Source organism: Diadema antillarum, unplaced genomic scaffold (genome assembly GCF_040938485.1).
Source record: "Diadema antillarum isolate AM-2024a unplaced genomic scaffold, OU_Dant_1.0 seq00000187_RagTag, whole genome shotgun sequence".
NCBI classification, from domain to species: domain Eukaryota; kingdom Metazoa; phylum Echinodermata; class Echinoidea; order Diadematoida; family Diadematidae; genus Diadema; species Diadema antillarum.
Genome location: NW_027271251.1, coordinates 759,902 through 782,401, shown reverse-complemented (window position 1 = coordinate 782,401; position 22,500 = coordinate 759,902). Strand labels below are relative to the sequence as shown.

The 22,500-nt window shown below is 39.9% G+C and overlaps 1 protein-coding gene across 1 annotated transcript in view; it reads left to right on the top strand.

The window, feature by feature from the left end:
- LOC139728602 (ryanodine receptor 2-like) overlaps positions 1-22,500 on the top strand; it is a 326,287-nt gene that overhangs the window by 189,914 nt on the left and 113,873 nt on the right. The window contains exons 47-68 of the mRNA XM_071639541.1: positions 519-686; positions 1,858-1,895; positions 2,594-2,671; positions 2,991-3,148; positions 4,651-4,749; positions 5,046-5,286; positions 5,849-5,973; positions 6,773-6,921; positions 7,495-7,699; positions 11,153-11,336; positions 12,619-12,858; positions 13,418-13,637; positions 14,072-14,322; positions 14,659-14,831; positions 15,639-15,859; positions 16,210-16,300; positions 16,981-17,121; positions 18,952-19,115; positions 20,298-20,376; positions 20,910-20,999; positions 21,310-21,447; positions 21,927-22,004. Coding sequence (XP_071495642.1) covers positions 519-686; positions 1,858-1,895; positions 2,594-2,671; positions 2,991-3,148; positions 4,651-4,749; positions 5,046-5,286; positions 5,849-5,973; positions 6,773-6,921; positions 7,495-7,699; positions 11,153-11,336; positions 12,619-12,858; positions 13,418-13,637; positions 14,072-14,322; positions 14,659-14,831; positions 15,639-15,859; positions 16,210-16,300; positions 16,981-17,121; positions 18,952-19,115; positions 20,298-20,376; positions 20,910-20,999; positions 21,310-21,447; positions 21,927-22,004 — 3,331 coding nt within the window. The remainder of the gene's footprint in view (positions 1-518; positions 687-1,857; positions 1,896-2,593; positions 2,672-2,990; positions 3,149-4,650; positions 4,750-5,045; positions 5,287-5,848; positions 5,974-6,772; positions 6,922-7,494; positions 7,700-11,152; positions 11,337-12,618; positions 12,859-13,417; positions 13,638-14,071; positions 14,323-14,658; positions 14,832-15,638; positions 15,860-16,209; positions 16,301-16,980; positions 17,122-18,951; positions 19,116-20,297; positions 20,377-20,909; positions 21,000-21,309; positions 21,448-21,926; positions 22,005-22,500) is intronic.

The following is a 22,500-nucleotide window of genomic DNA, read 5'->3' as shown; positions in this document are numbered from 1 at the left end:
AATAAAAGTATGATCTGAATTGATTACTGAATCTTTATCAAAGTGCAAGATATCTTCCAGTTGCTTGAGAGAAAGTTTGTCTAATTGAATGTCATGAATGGTTATAAATTAGTGATATGATTTCTCTGATTTTAGTGTTCTGCTCTGACCTTGCAGCAGTTGATTTCCTTGGAAGACTCACTATAGTGCATTGCTAATGGAAAAAAGTGCATTGCAAATAGTGCATTGCAAATAGTGCATTGCAAATGGAAAAAATGAATGAATGAATGAATAAATTAATTAATGAAAATGCTTGTAGCTACATGTGTACCTGCAAATGTGCCAGTTTTACTGAAGACTGTGTGCAAAGATTTGCTGATCAAGTACAGCACTGTAGCTCATGTAAAAGTGTAGCAACTACACATACATGTGTATATCTTAACATAATTCAAATGAAACTACCTGATTTAATCTTAAGGGATCTTTCACAGTGCGTTAACAAAAGTTCTCTCTTCTTTTTGAAATGGACACCACTGCAGTAGCCACCAGAGCTTTGGTCAGAGCATCAAGGCTTCGGAACAGGCCCCGCCCACCTGTAGCCTCTCCGTCCTCAAGCAACATGTCATCTCTTCACTTGGGGAAGCAGTGGCCCATGGTGTGTCGCACTGTCGCGACCCCATTGGTGGCAACTACAATAATCTCTTTGTGTAAGAGCAACTCTTCTTTCATTCCTACAGAAATACCCTACCACATGGTGTTACAATACTTATGATATCGGATGTACTTTTTCTTTATGTCCGGCCATTGCAATTACGATGAGCTTTTCATTCTCGGTATCTGTGAATATGGTTATGAATTAGTTAGAGAGTTTACCATTACCTCATAGTTGTGATAAAGTCTGTGCATATTAGAATGTTATTCAGCCCATGTGTACAATATTAGACCTGAATCAGCAGTACATCTCTGCATGCTGTAAATCTCCTAGAAAATCATGCCTTGTTGGGGTATTCTAAATCAGGGATTCCACTGAGAAAAATTACTTCGCTGAAAAATAGCCAATAACTAGAAAAAGCTTTGCCCAAGCTGTCACTAAAACAACACAAACAAAATTCTTACTGGTCTATTGATATAATTGTGCTTTTGTTTTTCACCTGTCGATCAGCTATAAAGTTCTCTCTGTTGATGTAAGCAAAATTCCACAATGCACTTTTCAATGAGTCATCTTCTATTGTATTTTCTGCCTTTAACACCTGTCTATAGAAAGGGAATGTTGTTCATCTTAGAAGTAAACAAAATAACAGAATGTTCATTTTAGTCAAGGATTTCACCATTGATGTAAACAAAGTTCCAGTGTCAAATGAGTCATCTCTTTTTAGCATTTAACACCTGTTAATCAAAATGGGATATTGTTCAGCCTAGAGGCAAACAAAATACCAGAATGTTCATTTCAGTATTAGTTTTCACCATTGTTGTAAACAAAATTCCACAGTGTCATTTTCAAATGAGTCATCTATTGTTTGCCTTCAAAACACCTGTCCATTAAAAGGAAATATTGTTCAACTTTGAAGTAAACAAAATTACAGGATGTTCATTTCACATACATTGGCAGTGTTCTCTTTGTTTCATGTCTATTGTCAAAGTGACAAGACACCTGCTGTGAAGAGGAAAGTTACAAGCTCTAAAGTCACAGGTGGCAGGTGTGGAGAGTACTGCTGGCACAATGCTATTCTGATTCTAAACACATTATGCAAAGTTTCTGAACTTGCAGTGACCTGTTTCTGTATTTATCTTTTGCACTCACTTTGACTTTTCATGATGAATTATAATGAAGAGTTGTTTATGACATCATGTTAATGGTACTATTTTGTTTTGAAACAGGCCTTTATTACAACTCTGTGATGCTCTACTAGTCATGGGTGAGTTATCAGCCACTAACAAAAAGTTCTTTTAAGTGATAATCCATTTCATCTCTCTTGTCTTGGAAGTATCTGATTTAAGTCTGCACTGAGCATTATACACATCATATATGTCACAGTAGTTTACCAGTTCGGTAGATATCTACAGAAGGTGTGGATATAGTGAAAAATATCACGTGTATTACCTCATGAATGCTTTTGGTTGGTACTATACACATCATATATGTCACAGTAGGTTACCAGTTCGGTAGATATCTACAGAAGGTGTGGATATAGTGAAAAATATTACGTGTATTACCTCATGAATGATTTTGGTTGGTACTATACACATCATATATGTCACAGTCGGTTACCAGTTCGGTAGATATCTACAGAAGATGTGGATATAGTGAAAAATATCACGTGTATTACCTCATGAATGGGTTTTGATTGGTAGTTACTGCAGATGCAAATTTTAGTTTCCCTTCATGTGAACAACACTGCAAATGCATAACAGGGTTTGCCCATGTATGAATGCCAGTATCATGAATGTCGCTACTGTCACATGAATTTCCAAAATTATGTGCTAACATCTTCCAACAACGAGTTGTTTTTAATCGCACCAGAAATACACTGATCCATGACACAAATCGCTGCTGCTTGGTGTTACACTTGTCTCTTTTAAACCCTGTTGTATTCCCTTTATCCTTTGTTTGCAGGGGAATTTGATGATGATGACTTGAAAAGCCTCCTTATCTTGATCGATCCAGCAACCTTTGATGAAACGTACAAGAAAGGTACAGCATTTGTATACAGACAGAAAGTTACTTGCAGTAGTTGAAGCATTTTACCAATTTCTGTATTGCATTATATAATTCCTATTCACAGCCATGTTATGGCATTGAGATGGTACAATAGAAGATGCCCTTGTAGTAAAGAGAAGGGGGTAAATGAAAATCTCCTCACTAAATCTGTTTATACTTTGAACATAATGTGTGATGTTAAATCAGTATCAAATGTCATCTTTGAGACAGAGGCTATGATCTTCTGTCTTTTGGTAGAAAGTGAAGTGTAATGTTGCAGATAATGCAAACTAGTGGTCACTTTGAATCCTAGGGGTCAGCGAGACAGTGGGAATGCTACAGATGCATCTGGATGAGCCGGTCAAGCTAGCCATGTGCTTCCTCCTCCAGCACCTATGTGACAGTCAGCTCAGGCATCGTGTTGAGTCCATTATTAACTTCTCTGAAGACTTTGTTGCTGAATGCCAAGCTGTGAGTTACATATTCACCTTTCTATATTTCTCTTTCCTTTTGCCAAGCCATGAATGATATAAGCACCTCCCCCCTCCCCCCCCCCCCCCCCCCCCCCAAAAAAAAAAAAGACAGGTCATTCATCTCTGCGTCTCCATTAGTAGTGATGAATCTGAGGTAATTTTCAGGTACATGTAGTGTATGTTAAGGAGCAAATGTAAATTATTATACAAATGTACCACAATTGCACCATTGATTCGCTAGAAAATTACTGAGGCTTGTCCTTTGGTTTATGAGAAAATGAGATTTCCTCTTTCAATTCTACTCAGAAGCATTCCACTGAGAATCGATACACTTCCTTCATATGTATCATATTGTGGCCACCATCTTGCTGCATTACTTAGTTAATGCTTATTTTGAAGGGAAATTTTAAAAGACTGTTTGAGTGTTCCACTAATTTGAAAAATATTCTTAGTACTTAAAGATGAATCTTTTTTGAAACAAAGGTACATTTCATTGAAAGAAATGAGGCAAAGTTCTAACTTGTAGACACATTTCTTATTCCTCAATCACAAAGTGAATTTGAGGTTCCTAGCATACTCACAAAGTATGCATTCATAGTGGGACACTGTGAATACAGTGCACAATAATCCCTCACAATATTTTACCCTGCTTTATAAAATGGGTTCAAGAATGTAGCCAATAGGAAGCGCTGAAATGAGACACACCTCCTTCCTTTACTTCAGTACAATTGCACTGCCTGTAATCCTATGGTAGATTGCCGATCGTCTGTGCGCGCGGCGGCTCCTTTGATGAATTGCATGCATACACGTACGCGCTGTCAATCCTGTAAACAACTTCTAGTTCGGGCTGCCGGCCGGCCGGCCTGTCTTCCCTTGTGCATAACATATGTGGCGTACGTACGTATCCCACTGTATACTATACGTACACTTTGTACAGTACAGTAGACCAAGCGTTATGGGACCGGACGCGTACATGGAGTCACTTTGAAGAGCAAATCCAACGATTTAGCAGCTTAATTCTCACGCCGTTTTCAGAGTATGTTGTCTAGTAGGCCTATATGAGGAGTCTATATCAAGTCTTTAAGGTAAAGGGTGCATATTCTATGTAAAATAAGTAAGTTTTCATGCGGGTGTCCGGAAACCCAACCCCCCATTATACTTATACTGTATGTGCGGGACTTCCGCGAGTGCGACGTGCGTAAAAGTTTGGGACGAACATCTTCGGACGTCTTGACCCACAAAGGTACGTGAAAAACGCTGAAAAATGATGTTAGTTTTCGAATTTTCGACCCATTTTATAAAACAAATGATGCACAGGATTATTTCGTGGCGTTAGTGTAGGCGTAGCTCACTCTCGGGTATTTACAATGTAGTGCAACATGCACTCGGCGAACACTAACGCACTCTATCCTGTGCATCATTTGTATATTAACACTAGCATGCCTGAAAATTCGAGCTTGTTTCCTTGCCATTGTTGTTTCTTTCTACTTGCGTGATCAGGATCAACTGAGAAGATTTCTGGAAGTGAGGAACACAGACATGCCTCCTGTCATAGCAGCCAAGAAAACCAGAGAGTTCAGATCAACTCCTCAAGAACAGGTACAGTGTAAATGATAATAACAATTAACAAGGAATTACTTTGTATTACTGGCAGGCAGGTAGTTTTGATACATAGTTTTATACCATGATTTGATGATGGCATTAAAAGCTGTGAAAACCTGTCATCATCAAGGGCATCCAGCTGTTTCAACACCATGTGATTCAAAATTTTTCTTTAAAAAAAGTTTCACATTGCCAGGCATAACAATGAATTTACACTGCCATCATCTTTGTTAACTCCATGTGACATTCAATGAGACCGTACTGTTACTGTTATCTCATAACTATGGTAACAGATGCGGATGCTGCTGAACTTCAAGGAGGGCGACAGCGCCATGTGTCCTTGCCGGGAGGACCTGAGGGGCGTGCTGCAGGAGTTCCACACCACCCTGGCCATGCACTGTGGTGTGCATGAGACTCAGGAGGAGACTGGGGTAGAGAGCGGGTCGCTCATCCGCCGCTTCTTCTCCTGGCTCGGGGGCAAGAAAAAGGAGGCGAGTGCGGCAGGGTCTACCCTGCAGGAGAAGTTCTCTAGCGGTGAGTAAATGGACCCTTGGCTGGGGGATGGAAACATTGCGATGGACCCTTATTGAGACTTTGCTTTGTTTAGGTTGATGCTTTGTGCCTCTTTCAACAGTCTTCTATTGAGTATTTGCTTATTCAGTGAAAGTAAATTAATCTTTGCAGTAATTTGTCACTAATGTGCATTAAAGCCCGTGGAGATGCTCTATATTAACATTTCTTTTTTATGAAGAGTTGCTTTTCATTCATTTTAAAACATGCATATTTTGCCAAAATCAAAACGTTTGTTGAACTTCAAGAATTATTTTGTGTAGGAAGGTGTCTGTACACGTGTATATCTATCTGCATTGATGACTTAACATGTGCTGTAGTGGTAACTGAGCATTATTTTAAAACGTCATAAAAATGTTTCAATTTGTGTAGAAGAAGGGCAGTACTACTACAGCTATCATAAAGTGCCACTGCTGTACTTCTTCTTGAATGATGAAATTGGTCTCTATTTGGTTTTCACATGTTCATTTGACTCTAACTTGACAATCAAAACATCTTTCCAAAAATATATATATATATCTTACAGATTCTCTGTCACACCTCATCTCCAACACCATGATCAAGTGGGCAGAGGAGAAGCACATCGAAGACCCAACACTAGTCAGAGAGATGTTCAACCTCCTCCACAGGCAGTATGATGGAGTAGGAGAGGTAATGACATTTGAGGAACTCTTTGCTTTGAGGGTGGTTTCTTTAGTTCTGTTTTTCCTCGGTTCTGTTGATATTTCTGTGTATATTGTCAGTTGATGTTTTAATTTGTCTTTGTTTTTTTGTCTTTGCTTTTCTTTCTAAAGAACAGAGCCCTGCCCAAATAACAATCTGTGTGTTTAATTGCTTTCTGTAGGCTCTATCTTCCTTTTAAGACCATGACATTATAGCATTGGTGACCTTGTTTTGGAATCCAATTGGGGAAAGTCGAAGAGATTCTAGTTGCATGTACATTGTATGAGTGTCCTGGTTTTTTATTTGAGCATAAAAAAGGGAATTCATCATGATTTGCTGACAATTTGTGTTGACTTTTCTAGTGAAAATGGAGATTTAGTAGAAAATGCTGCCCTAGAATGGCTGTATGTGATATCAAAGCCTGCTGAGAGTTGACCCAGCTTAACACCAAAACAAACACTAAAATCTAATAGGGTTCATTATCAAAAATAAGGAATCAATTTAATGAACCAGGGAACTGACAGTACATGTTACTTTTAAGATCAAAATGTACCTGTGAGCAAAAAAGAAAAAGAAAAAAGATAATTGCTTGAATAACTGGACAAGAGCTTGCTGTGAACAGAAGTCATTACCCTGCATTTTGCAGGTGATTTCAACAATATGTATGGTACCATTGGTACTTATGACCGATTGAAAGGCCACTGAATGAATTGTTAGGAGTATTCTGGATATATTCTGCCTTGTGATTACCATTCATGTGTTTCTCTTCTCCCTACCCTCCGAACAGCTGTGCCGTGCCTTGAACAAAACCTATGTAGTTAGTAACTGCCAGTGTGAGGACATTGTTCACCTTTTGACCTCTCTGGGTCAAATCAGGTCACTGCTGACCGTGCAGATGGGCTCTGTGGAAGAAGAAGCTCTCATCAAACACTTGTGGTAAGTGAGACAAAGGTCAGGTGTGAAACTCTTTGTGAATGGCTGAGGAGTTGCCTAGTTTTGTTCTCTTCGTCTTTCTTCCTTTTTCTTTTTATATGAGGGGATTGTCAATCGATATTTATATGTTTTTTTTCTTCTCACTTTCTGCCTCATGTACAGTGTGCATTTGCATTTTATATCTGTTGATCTCAAAATGTGTTTATGCAAGTCTATACTATATAAATGTTCTGAAGCATGACTTGGCATGCATACATGTATAATAGAGCACTTGTGACTGTTCAGGACAGAGTATTTGAAACTATCTCAGAATGACAATGCACATGTTACATCCATCACTCAGGATAATTGTTACAGGAACTTCACTCATGAAGGTGATGGGCAGTCAGAGGAGAAGTGATGATGATGTTATGTCAAATGTCATCATGTGTGAGAAGCATGTGAAAGTCAGTTCAGAAGATTTAGTACAGGTGTACCATGCCTGCGGTTTTTGACACAGACAAAAAAAAATAATAAATTAATAATTACTTTTATATGGATCTTTGTGTGTGTCTGTGTGTTTTTGTTGTAATCTAGGGAGCTGACAGATAACAAGGTATTCTACCAGCACCCTGATCTGATGCGCGCCCTCTGTGTTCATGAGACAGTCATGAACGTGATGGTCAATGTCCTGGAGAAGCACCAGACATCCGTCCAGCTTACCAGTGACCAGGATGCAGGCCCATCCACCCAGAGTCAGGCTTCTGCCAATGCTACACCTGTACAACCCGCCAAGAACCAGGTCAGTTTCCTAGAAATAGGATCAAAGCTGCCAGAGCAATCTGAAATAATGGTGAACTCGCAGGTGTGTTGTGTATGTGTTTTGATTATAGCATTGACAAGTGGGATATCCATCTTCCTACACAGGATAAAGGGTAAGAATTGATAGTGACAGAATTATGATGGACACAAATAAAGTGTAGACTTGATGTTAAAGATCAATTACACAATGAAAAACATAGTTGGTGATACATGAAAAAAAGTCTTGTAAACACAGACTAGGTAGACCTAGCAGTATCTAGAATAGACCGTTTCTTTAATGTATTCACATTTTATGCATGTTTTGTTCACCAAAGTTGCCGCAAACAACATCAAAGTTTTCCAAGAGACTTGCCCTACCTAGCAATGACTAAGTGAATTCCTGCTTAGAGAACTAAATGGGATGGAACAGGTGAATGAAATGCCTAGTTACTAGGCTGTAGGAAAAGAAACAGTCATAAATTTGTAATACATTACAGAAATGGTCCAGCGTGTAAATGTCTGTGATATTGATGTCCTCTATAATAACATAAAACTGTATTTTCCTTTAATCCTAGTAGGAGAGACAAAAATCTACATTTTATATTGTGTCACTGATGTTACCAGACAAGAAAGCAGTGTTACAGTACTTTTTTTTTTCATTCTTAAGTTGCATGATAAGCTGGTAGTAATTCAAGGGATGTTACGTAGCTTTGGTATCTGTAATGCATCACTCTCTATGAACAGAAGGATGATGAATTCATTTTCAAAGGCAATGCCACCAAAAAGATGAGAATTTCTTAATGACATCAGTCTCCTTGATTAGGACATAATATGATACATACAATACGTTTGATTTATGATTTTCTTTCGATGATTTACAGTTTTATTTCAGAAGTTGGTTTTATTTCGGAAGTAAAATTCCTGTTTCACATTCAAAGAATTGTGAGTAAACTATGATTTTGTGGCTGTCAGTGTAGTTCCCCAAAATTTTTTGTCCTTGTTGAGCGGGGATTTCCAGAGAGACTTGTTCAGAAAGTCTCTTTTCCCCTATCTCTCACAAACAAAACTCAACACATACCAATCCCCTATTGTTGTTCTGACCGACCCGTACCCACAAACCCCCCTGCCAACTCAAACCCCCCGACAGGATTTCAACCGTGAATTGATCACAGCGTGCTCACGGTTCCTCAGCTACTTCTGTCGCGTCAGCCGTCGTAACCAGATGGCCTGCTTCGATCACATCACATACTTTTTAGAACAGAGTGACATTGGACTTTGTAAGTTGCCCTCCTTTTTGTGAGCCAGATGCAGAACACAAAGATGGTTCCATCTGAACAACCACATACTAACACGTCATACGCAGGAATTGCACTAGTGACACCAACATACAGACATGATTGCAATGTGCTTGCCTCACGGACTGTATTTGGGCAGAGAGGTTGCTGTATATGTTGCACGAATTCCCCAGTGCGTACTGCGTCCATTTTTTGGCATGGACAGGCAACACAGTAATGCATGTGTGAGCATTTTGTGGAATGGCTCTACCTACAAGTATGGTTGAGAGTGGATTTTTTTTTCTTTTTTAATGTATAAAGCATACAACTTTATTGTTCATGGCATGGTGAGGTTTGCTAATTCTACTGAGCTGAAAACAACGTTCCAATATCATGTGTATCTTGTATGGATAAAGGTCTATATCAAAGCTCTTATAAACCATTCCCTCTTCAACCGCACCTTCACATGTAGCTGTCACCAGTTTTCGAAGCAAGATGGTACACTTGAAGTCAGGCCTAAGCATTATGTAGTCAGAATTGATGATGATACATAGTTCCCTCTTTTTTTTCCTTTCCTCTACAAGCATGCATGATACTAACAGAATACGGCATCATCTTTCACCCTTTAAAAAAAAAAAAAGAGTTTAATTTGATATGTAGAATATTGTGGAATGCAGGTGTAATTACTGTGATCAATACTGCATACATTGAAGGTTTAATGAGTATTACAGGCCTCTTAGCGTGAGTTACCAACAAACGTGAAGTTGAGCATTGAGAAATGGGAGTAATCCTGTTTTTACTTGTAATTACACCTGTATATTGCATCCTCCAGTTTCTGTATGAGAAATGAGTCTTACTTATGGGGCAAAGGTGATGCAGCTGTCATGAATCAACCATAATTATGTAATCAAAATGATGTATTTAGATAATTTGAACTCCCACTGATACAAGCATATACCGAGGTATATAGGGGTCTGGCTTCGGATTGAGTTAAAGGAAACTACGAACCTTTTTTCACATAGTCAAGTAGCATGCGAGAATGGGATAGATACATGAAGTATGGAACTGCGGTGAATCAAACAGTACACCCGAGTGTTTAGAATGTAACATGTAATTAAGAAGCATGCTGGAATGCTTTGATGAGTTGAAGATGAATTTCATAATGTATTTTTAAACCCTTCCTCAACATGTGCACTGCATTTCATGACCATTTGCAGATGTTCCACAAGTTTGCGCCAATGTCTGACATACATGTAGTTTCAGTCGGGATACTTTACAGGCAATATAGTCTTCTTCCAAAAATTTACACGCCAACTTCAAATTGCAATGTACCATGGGATTTCTATATAGAGCAATGCACTTCACAATTATGATATGTTTTTTCTTTTTCTTTTTCTTTTCTTTTTTTTTTCTTTTTTTTCTTTTTACATCTGAAGGGTGGTAGCAATTTGACTTTTCCGTGGTCTCATTATGACATTTGTATTTCTTTAAAGCTGCAGGCTGGCATTGATCATTAAAAATGATGTCTTTCCAAAATGTACAAATAAAATTTAATCATGCTACTGTACATGTTCATGTTTGTTATCTACAATTATATTCAAGGCTTTTCATATTTTCCAATATTTGCTCCTCCCCATTTTATATGTGATGTTATATGAGAAACACAATATCACACAGTCATCTGCTGGAGCAGGGGGAAGTGTGAAGCGGTATGCTGGTACACATTGTAGTTTGTATGAAGACTGCTAGCTCATGTTTTGTTGTAGTGGAACAATGGAATGTATGTAAGGTGATGACATGGGTGCATACTACCATGATAGTGCATTGTATTGAGAAAAACACCCTTCTAGATGAGCAGGGCATGCCAAATGTCCAGCATGGCTTCAGTTGAGTGATATCCTTCTGAGATGGGATAAATAAAAGGTTAAAGGTACTATTTACAATGAAGTTCTTGAAAGTGCAGTGCCATGCATTGCGTCATTTATATGTACACAGATGAAGCACCAATCACCAGCATGGAATTTGCTGTAGTGGTTTGACATTAACTTCCTCTCTCCATGATTACCCCATCCAACCCCCCCTCCCCCATCCATGGCATAGACCCAACATCCCATACCAACCTAACCTTGAGTGTGTGTGTTTTTTTTTTGCATTCGTCGTTTGATTGTTCTTCTTGTCAGACGTGTGTGTACCCATTCCTTTCCCTACGGACGCAGCTGTGCCAGGCGCAGGACCGGTTTGCCCGCGAGCTGATCGCAAGCTGCTGCCGATTCCTCTGCTACTTTTGCCGCACCAGCCGGCAAAATCAGCGAGCCATGTTCGATAAGCTAATCTACCTCCTAGATCATGGCTTCATGGGTCTGTGTGAGTAGAGTGTAGTTTAACAGTAGACACTTTTAACTTGATACTTATTAAACCTCTATGATGTAAAGATGTAGGATTGCTATTTCTCCTTTTACACTTTCTTAGATCTATGAGGTAACATGACTTTAGCTTTTAATTCATTTCTAATATAGATTCTTTCCCTTTTCAGCTCATACAGTAATTTGTAAACCTTGATTTTTTGATTGTCATTTATCCCATCTCCCTTTGACCAAATCTCAATTTTTCTTTTTGATATCGTCTCTTTAGATGCTGTGTGAATCATGTATATGACATTTACTATGCAGACACAGTTAACGTCTGTGATGAAGAAGTAACTTAAGTATTTCAAATCACATCAGAGTAATAGAAACCAGTTAAACATTTTCTATACTTAGTTTGAATGCATTGTAAACTTACCGGTTGGTATTTGAATCCTCCTGCGTGTCTGTAACTTTGCTATGCTTACTATTTTCAATCTGACACAGAAAATGTGTCCTTTGAATGAAAAAAGGAAAAAAAAATAGCCAGTACTGTATTGTTTAAAAAGTCTCAGACTTAAACATTTTGTTTATTTTCCAAAATCCAAGGGACCTGGGCCGTGTATTCAGTATCCAGTATGACCAGGACTTATTATATGCTTTGTTCATGTGTTTGCCGAGTACCAGTCTTATCTTTTGCACTGTTGTGTTGATACTAATTTCACCTTGTAGATAGAAGCATGCATGGATTTTAAATTGTGTGCTTTTATGTTTTGATTACTTTTTGAGCATGTGTGTTCTATTTTTGATTTTTCTATGATTTTCTGATTTAGTTTTGTTTGCTCTCACTTCACATTTTGTTTTACAAATTATTTTTATTATGCGTATTGATATTCCATTCTCAAGGCTGTTACATTTTCTATGTTGAAGTGAAAGTTTCACTGTAAATCTTAAGAAGTCAAATAGATATCTCTAGCACATCCATATCCAGCAAATTAAGAAAAGAAAGTTTTCATATTTGCCAGTTACATCTCTGTTATGAGTAAATTTTCTGTGGTATATCAGGAGTTACTTTACAGTCATTTTATCCTCATCTTCCTAAGTTTCAAAGAAGAAGTAGACGATTAGAATGCAATGTACATACAAGAACCAACTACAGTTGAGATCTTCTGCCGGCATTGCTGCAGTCATAACCTGGGGAATATTTTGTCTTTGAGGCTTTGACTTCTTTAAGTTTTCAGACCATTCAACTTGCGTGTATTCCATCCTCCTTACTCTCTTTTACATGCGATGACTCTCTGCAGCCTACCCTTCACTCCGAGGCTCCTGCCCGCTGGACGTGGCTGCGGCCTCGCTGATGGACAACAACGAGCTGGCCCTCGCCTTACGGGAGCAGCACCTGGAAAAGGTCATCACCTTCCTGTCTCGCTGTGGGGTGCAGGACAACGCCCGGCTACGCACCATGGAGAAGCCTCTACCAGGATGGGATCCACTGGATGGTGAACGTTACCTTGACTTCATGAGGCATGCAGTCTGGGTCAATGGTATGTACAGTTGTAGGCCTATTGTGGCTATGATTAGTCATAAGCACATCATTTTCAACATTTTGCCCCGATTACATAAATATATGACCACTGCTCCTTTTCTTTTCTTAATTGGTCTGTTTCCAGCAATAGAAATAATTAACTGAAAAAGTCTTTTTTTAAATCTGACTAGCGACCAAAGGTTGAATTGCATGGATGTACAATGTACATATACAAAAAATATGCATCGACGTAAAAGGAATTATTTCATGTACATGAATGTGCTAAACCAGTCAATAGAAATTCCATTCAAGTAATTCAAATGTCAAACATAGAGGAATAGTTTACTTCGTGTCAAATCTGACCACGGGTAGATTAAACTTGGTCTGATTTAACCATCAGGGCATGCCTTTGTACTGCATTTGTCATGAGCTCTGATCTCATGTAATTATTTCCTGACATTATGCTGGCAGTAAAAAACATTGGAGATTTCAATGTCTCGTAAGAGAGAAGTTGATGTATTTATCTGCCCAACTTATTTGAGGAGCTCATCTGTTCCTTGTGTTGTACTCCCAACCAGGCGAGACAGTGGAAGAGAATGCCAACCTGATTGTGAGGATGCTGATCAGGCATCCAGAGTGCCTTGGCCCCGCCCTGAGAGGGGAAGGGAAGGGCCTGCTGGCTGCAATGGAAGAGGCTATTGACCTCTCAGAGACCACCGAGGAGGGTTACCTCATCTCAGCTCCAACCATGGCTATCAGTGAGGAGGACGGAGAGAGCAGGCCAATAGATGCGGCAGGGTAAGGGGGGGAGTTCCTTCATCATCAGTAGAGTAAGGGGGTGTTATGCAACCACGGGCTGTAGCAAGAGTAGGCCTGCGGTATGTGTTTGCAGATGTTGCAACTTTGAGGTTAAAGTGTACTCTTTGCACGTCATGCAGATTCACCGTCTTAAAAGATTCATTTTGAATAGGAACATTTGTAACAGCTTGACATGAACACCTTGTATCTACCACAGTAGTAGGAACAACATAGATCATCAATTTGCCATAGTTTCAGTCTATTCATTAATGAATTATTACATCCAGGATAGAAATGGTTCGGTTGTTCTCACAAAGGAGAGGTATTTCATGTAAGATTTTATAGTGCTTTTAAACAGTATCTGATGTGGTGCATGAGATATAACCTGACACCTTAACAGGAATTCATGGCACAATGTTTCTCCTTTTCTCCAGGCAAGGTGAAGAGTCCAGTGAGGATGAAGACGATGTCGACACCGGTGGTGCCATCTTGACGTTCTACGCGACCTTGATCGACCTCCTTGGGCGATGTGCTCCCGATGAGAACCTCTTGTCCCGGGGCCGGACCGAGCCACAGAGGATCCGGGCCATCCTGCAGAGCTTGGTCCCACTGGATGACCTCGTGGGAGTCTTGAATCTCAAGTTTGTCCTGCCATCACCTCAGAAGATCTATGAGAAGAAGGATGGTGAGTGGTCTCAAAGCACATCAAGCTTCTCATTGTTTCCCCAATCTTTTAAAGCCTCTCTCTATCCTACATGTTTAACCCGTTGAGGATGAGTCCCAAGTAAACTTGGGCAGTTGTCTATGGGAAATGGTTGTTGTAGCAAAATCAGCCCGTCCTCAACAGTTTAATGGAATTAATCAGTATGAGACAGTGCTGCTGACACAGAGTATGTCATGAAGAAAACTGAATGCAAAGGGATAAGATGTATTTGCCCTCTCTGTATTGAAAATAATCACAGTGTTACAATGTATGTACAAGAGTGGTGACATCATCTTACTCTTGTGTGACTTGATACAGATGGAGCAGGCAAGCCACTGGGAGCTGACTTAAAGGGCCTGACACCAGTGCACAAGGAGGCCATGCTTCTCTTCCTGGAGAGAGTGTATGGCATTGAAAACCAGGACCTCTTCTTCCAGCTCCTAGAGGTTGGCTTCCTGCCAGACTTGAGGGCTGCCACTACCATGGATACGGTGAGTCAACATCATCATCCTTTCTGGCTTACCATTCTAGATAACATGCTGCTTCATGAAGATGACTTGCTCTCTGTTTTGCTTTGTTTGTGGTTTTGTTTGTTTGTCTGTTTGTTTGTTTGTTGTTGGGTTTTTGTTGTTGTTTTTTTGGGGGGGATGTGGTATATGGAGGCAGCATATTTTGTATCACTGTCAATGATTACCTGAATTAGATGCTTTAGGTCTATATTTGCTTGAAATAGTCTTTAACCTGTTGAGGACGAGGCCCAAGTATACTCAGGCAGCTGTCTATGGGAAATGCGTGTTGAAGCAAAATCAGTCCGTCCTCAACGGGTTAATAGTCCTCAGTCTTGAGTTGTTCTGCACTCTGCATAATTTATCTACGATTTGTACATAGTTTCATTTTGCCACACATAATCATTCATGGTCCTTTTCCTTTATTTTTCATAATAGATGACTCATGTCGTCTTCGTCTGGGTATGAAGAACTGACTGGTTTGCATTAATTGAAAATGTATTACATAATTACAGGTCTATAAATGAAACTGTTTAATTATTTGTGTAGGTTTTTTTATTATTGTCATTCTAGGGCACTGTCAGTCTGTCATATTTTGTACAGGGAAGTGTCATGGTTCAACTCACTGATATGGTATATGTGACAGAAAGGATAGAGGCATGAAAGTTTGTAGTCCTATGTTCTGCCCAGAGAGATGTTGTGTTTGAAATCCCATGGAAGTGTGTCAGAAGTTAAAACTTTTAAAGTCGGTGGCAGGTGTTGAGAGAAACTCTTTCTTCATGTTCCCATTAGCCGACAACCCACGACCATGACATGGCTCTCGCCCTCAACCGCTATCTCTGCAACTCCGTTCTGCCGCTGCTGACCCGTCACAGCGAGATGTTTGAGGACGCTGACCAGTACGCCTCCCTGCTGGACTCCACCCTCCACACTGTCTACCGGCTGGCCAGCTGCCGCTCTCTGACCAGGGGACAGAGGGACACTGTGGCTGATTTCCTTGTTGCCTTAACCAGGTGAGTGGCAAGGGCACCAGCCCCAAAACTGGGAATATCCAAGTACAGACGTTTCTGACATTTTGGTCTTGCAATTTGTATATAAGAAATGTATGATAACACCTATTTATTCAACGCAGGTTGACAGCAAGTTGACAGTGTTCAGTGTTGATCTAGTATTATGCATTTAGGTCATGATTCTACGCGCATGTGCAGTGGCAGTACTGATAGAGGATTATCACTATGTTCAGTCTCAGCTGTGTAGATACATACTGTTGCTTTGAATTCAAGTGCAGTTGCTCTGGTATGAATGTAATCAATGCTTGTAGACTTTCTCAAGCTTACTACTTTCCTGTCTATCTCCCTTACAGGAGCTTGAAGCCTTCTATGATGCAGCGGCTGCTGAGAAAGCTCATCAACGATGTTCCTGTTCTAGCTGAATACTCCTACGTAGCCTTGAAGGTAGGCATGGTCTGCTTAACCCGTTGAGGACGAGTCAGAGTATACTCGGGCAAGCGTCTATGGGAAATGTGTGTTGTAGCAATATCAAACCGTCCTCAACGGGTTAATATACTATTTAGGCACATTGAAATTCAACAAGGTAATGGCCTGTTCAGACCCACATACACCGTCACATAGACAGTGTCCTGTGATTCTGTGTACATCGAAATGCATCAGAAATATTCCATAATATGCTTTAGCTAATCCCCTCTATAGTCTTGAATTTGGGCTCTAGTCAGTTTTGCAAAGCGTGTCCAAGCTAGGATATGTATGTAGGGGCTATTTACATAATTGCCATTCCTGGTAATCAAAGCTCAGAAGTGAAGGGAGTGTATACTAGATGAAAACTATTCACAGGGCCATGAAGGAGGGCACAGTCCATAGAAGTGTACGTAATCAGAAAAAAGTGTCAAGAGCAGGACCAAGTCAAATGCACATCAAATATTGCCTAAATACATTTGTTCCTGACCAGAAGTGCATTGGCAAAATAGTTGCTTTTCCAAAGGCACCATACTGTGCATGAAGGGACAGTATTTACACTGTAGATATGTACAGATGTGTGATGTTTATCACAGATATATGACTGATCAAATGCTTTCCTGCATGTGTCAAAATCAACATGCCTCTGTGAAACATTGCAGATCCTTCAGCTGCACTACGAGCGATGCATCACCTACTACGGCAGCAGTGGTGGATGGGGGAGCTTTGGGGCGGCCAATGATGAGGAGAAGCGTCTTACCATGATGCTCTTCACTGGTCTCTTTGATGCCTTGGCAGACAAGGTACAGTCAAGAGCTATGCTTTTCAGCTGACTCATTTCTCAAGGGAGATTTTTTTTTCCTTTCCTATTCATGGACCTTTGTTCCTATGGTAGTAGAGTGCCAGTTACTGCTGGAGTCATTTTTCTTTTCTTTAAAAAAAAAAAACGTATTTAGTCTACCAATTGTGCAAATATATCTACAATATACATCTGAAGAAATATGGTAAACTCCTATTTGCATATTATCTGTACTAAATGTAAAAAAGAAAAGTCAACCACGCTGGCAGTCAAAATACAATTAGTCAGTCCTACTAACTGGTATAACTGTTGAGTATTAATCTGTCATTGTAGGTGTATTTCATGTCTACATTACTTTGACTTTCTTGAAAACAAAAAAGTTTCAAATATATTGTCTTTTGTGCATTTACAGATATTTCAGTATTCATGGCCAAGCAGAAACAAGCATGCCCATTGACCTATATTGATATGCACCATTTTTGTCCCCGCCGAACGAGTTCGAGCAGGGGACTATGAAACGGGCTCCGTACGTGTGTGTGTCCGTGTGTCTGTCCGTCCGTGCGTCCGTGTGTGATCAAAATGTTCAAAATGCTACTCCTTCGCCATTTCTTACCCGATTTTGATTCTGTTTGCTTTATATGATAGCACTATATGGGAGCTTCGAAACTTCTACACAGAATTTCAGTTGTGACCTTTGACCTTGACCTTTGACCTATATTGTACATTTTGCTTCAAAATGCTACTCCTTCGCCATTTCTAACCCGATTTTGATTCTGTTTGCTTTATATGATAGCACTACATGGGAGCTTCAAAACTTCTACACAGAATTTCAGTTGTGACCTTTGACCTTGACCTTTGACCTATATTGTACATTTTGCTTCAAAATGCTACTCCTTCGCCATTTCTAACCCGATTTTGCTTCCGTTTGCTTTATATGATGGCACTAGGTGAGGGCTTCAAAACTTCTACACAGAATTTTGACCTTTGACTTCTTTGACCTTTGACCTTGATTTTTGACCTATATTGTACATTTTGCTTCAAAATGCTACTCCTTCGCCATTTCTAACCCGATTTTGCTTCCGTTTGCTTTATATGATGGCACTAGGTGAGGGCTTCAAAACTTCTACACAGAATTTTGACCTTTGACTTCTTTGACCTTTGACCTTGATTTTTGACCTATATTGTACATTGGCTACAAAATGCTACTCCTTCGCCATTTCTAACCCGATTTCGATTCCGTTTGCTTTATGTGATGGCACTAGGTGAGGGCTTCAAAACTTCTACACAGAATTTTGACATTTGACTTCTTTGACCTTTGACCTCGATTTTTGACCTATATTGTACATTTTGCTACAAAATGCTACTCCTTCACCATTTGTAACCCGATTTCAATTCCGTTTGCTTTAAGTGATGGCACTAGGTGAGGGCTTCAAAACTTCTACACAGAATTTTGACCTTTGACTTCTTTGACCTCTGACCTTGATTTTTGACCTGTATTGTACATTTTGCTACCAAATGCTACTCCTTCGCCATTTCTAACCCGATTTCGATTCCATTTGCTTTATGTGATGGCACTAGGTTAGGGCTTCAAAACTTCTACATAGAATTTTGACCTTTGACTTCTTTGACCTTTGACCTTGATCTTTTTACCTATATTGTACATTTTGCTACTAAATGCTACTTCCGGCGGGGACATATATTACGCACCGCGTAATTTCTACTTTTCCTTGTATTACAAAGCAACTGTTTCATAGGAGGAGTATAGTCTATGGTTGATCTTTACCTGAATGATATTTTTTGATGCCGTGACATTTGTGGCATTTGCTCTCTACAGGACTATGATGAAGAGCTGTTTGACCGTGCCCTGCCATGTCTGACTGCAATAGGCAGCGCCCTCCCACCAGACTACAGCATGTCTTATCATGATGAGAGTTACGTCAGGGAGTCCTGCTTTGACGCCGATGGCATCTACCAGCCAAAGCCTGTGGACACAAGCAAGTACGTTACAATAATGATGCACCAATGGGCACTGTCATCTAGCTTTGTTTCACTTCATATTTTTCTCATTGGGCTACAATTCAACGTAGTTGGTATGTTTTTATTGAAGGTGTAAAGCACTGCAGCATTAGTGGGGTTCACATGCATAGCCCTAAACTTCAAGTTTCACTAACTTGTGGTTTCGAAACTAAGTTTAGAGTGCATGTGAACAACTCGTGGTTTCGTAACTTCAAGTTAACTTCAAGTTACAAAACCACGACAAAATCTTAAGGTTAGTGCGATAATTGTATGAGCCGTGGGGGGTCTCCATTGAAGTTAGCAGATGTGTAGACACAACAAACCTCGAAGTTTCGAAACTTAAAGTTTAGCGTGACCTCTCCCTCCACCGTGCATTTCTGGGTCAGCTCTGAGTTCTTCATCAGCTGTAAGGCTAGCGTAGCGGTTTGCGGCTCTACCAATTTTCCGGCGTGGCCTGTGCGAGTTTCATCTGAAGCGTGCACCAAGGGTATACATGTGCTACTTCCGATATTAACCACGACGTCATAATTCACTCGAAGTTAGCGGTGTAGTCTAAATGTGTGTGAACCCGCATTGTCATTATGTGAGGGTGGTGGTTTTGAAAATTCAACGATACCAAACTGTAAGTTTCGTAACCATGATGGTACGTGTGAACAGAGCTATTGAAAAGTAAGAAAAGAAGCAGAGCTAGGAAAAAAAAATAAAATGTGGCAAAGTAGGAACCTCTTGATGGTTAGCATCACGCATGTGCAGATCATCATGGTTGCCATCAAATTTCATTGTAAGATTTTGTTAAGTACATGTACCATAATAGACTTTGCCAAACATTAGCTCACAGCTTTGAAGGAAAACTTTCCTTTTGATTTCCTTGTATCTACTCAAAGCTTCATCCTTCTAATCATATCAAGATAAAACTGAAAGATTAAGTTCATTGGTTCAATGTTTTATCATGATTGTTTACTAAAGATGCATGACATGTCACATTCATATTTGAGGTTAGAAGGAACATCATGCTATTTCAGACCATCTGAGGATTATGAAACCAAATATGCATTACTGCCCCTGGAATATTTATTGTGAGTGTATGTGTGTGTTTGTGTGTGATAAAGTATCCACATATCATTATATAGATCCTGTGTTGTGTGTTTTCTATTGCCCATCCAGAATCCTGCTGAACGAAAACCTGCTCTCCTTCAGTGATAGGTTTGCTGAGCATCTCCATGACAGCTGGGCCCTCGCCATGGTAGGTTTATGTGACTGGTGTATGTGAACATTGTGGTTATTGTCCCCATTAATAGACTGTGGTGATGCAAAATACAAGGTAAAGTCCTCACCAAAAGTGAACCATCCCCTTGATCCCACCAGAAGCATGCACCACCCCCTTTACCTACCCCTCCTCCATTCTGCAGCCTCTGCCAAAGGTATACACAGAGTCAGCTGCGTGGCATAAAACTGAGAGATTGCGTAGGAAATAGTGGTTGGCAACAATGTACATATTGCCCCGGAATTTGCTACATTGGTTTATGATACTCCCTTACCTCTTTCAATTTCACCATCTTACCACAAATATAGCACCACACTATGCAATTCTGTGAATTTTATTTTCCTTCATTGCTTCTTTTGCATTATGTTCAACCTATGCATTCTGTATTAGTGATCATTTCTTACACTGGATTGTATCTGCAAATGAAGAACATCACATTAAACATCTTCCCATATGTCTTGAATGTTCTTCTTACAACAGTGCTTTTTTAAAAATGTGTGTGTAAATTATAGTTTGACAATGGCTGGACCCATGGTGAGACAGAGAACAGTGCCATGAAGGAATCCTGTCTCCTCAGACCATACAAGACACTCATATCAAAGGTAACTTTGACGACTAGAAAATGCTATGATTGCATGTAATACAGAAAGAGTTATTTATCTTTCATTCTGTGTATCTCAGTGGTAACTGTCACCATTTTGAAATATTTGTTTGTGAAGGCATTTATATATAGTTGTTGTTTTTTTTGGTTGTTAAAAGTCTTTTCACCCAGATTGAGTATGCTGCTTTTGTTTCACTACACATTTTGAATAGTATGAGCACCTGTACAGAGATGATTTTGGTGACTGATTTTTTTATTTGACGGTAAAAAGCTGGATTTATTGATTGATTACAATGTGTTGCCTTCCCCAGGAAAAGGACTCGTACCGTGATCCAGTGAGAGAGAGCATCAAGTCCCTGCTAGCCTGGGGCTGGGCCATTGAGAGGAGCAAGGCTTCAGAGCAGCATTCACAGGCTCACAGACCTAGGAGGCTGTCTAAAGCAAGTCTGGTTAGTGAAACTCATGTGCCTCTAGAGGCAAGAATGGTGTTAAAAGAAGCTGGATTTACCTTATGTGTTTGTCTAAAGGTTATCTGCTGAGTGATGCTCACATGAGACATTTATTTTGTAATTTGGACTGGTAGATACATAAGAATGATTTTATTGAAATCTCCACTGGAGTATTGGTTTGATACAAATGTATCTCACAATGTAGGCACAGACAGTAATGTTTAGTTGTAGCAAATTTTGAAATGTGAGTGAAGCAGATTTTAAGTTGTCTAGAAATGAGACAGGCATGTTTGCTCCTGTAGTTTTTGCTTCCTAACAGTGTCATAAAGAGATGTGATCAAGTACAGATTCACCTTCTGTGATTTTGTTAGTTTTTGTGTCAACGTGTTGGCTATGAGTCTGGCAATTTTATGCAGCCAAATGTTGTCAATAATGATCATTGACAGCATACTCTACTTTTTGTTGTTCATCTCATGCAGGGTGCAATGGAGTCCCCCCATGGGTACAACCCCAGACCCATTGACATGTCTAACATCACCCTCACCAGAGAGATGCAGGTAAGCATGGACTTTGGTGTCTGTCACCATCTATCCATATGTGCCCAGGAGGTCGTTCTTGGCCACATTTAAATGAGGATGAGGATGATGATGGTGATGATGATGATGATGATGATAATGATGGTGATGATGATGAGGAGAAGGAGGAAGAGGAGGAGTAGGAGGAAGGAGAGGATGAGGAGGAGGAGGATGGTGATGATGACAGTGATGGCATGGATGAGGATGATGGTGAAGAGAAAATTTTTGGTGGTGGTGGTGGTGATGAGGAGGAGGAGGAGGATGATAAGAGTAGAAGGAGGAGGAAGAAAATAATGAAGTGAGTCCTATATTTTCATGAGGGTGTTTGCAGATTGGTCAGTGTCATCACTGTTGTGTTGTCATATCAGGGATATCCCTGTCATGTACCAAAATACTCCTGTACAGTTTGAATTCAGACTGGGATTTAATTTGGATCATGGGTCAAATTGAAAACCAAGATTTGAAATTGAATGATGAA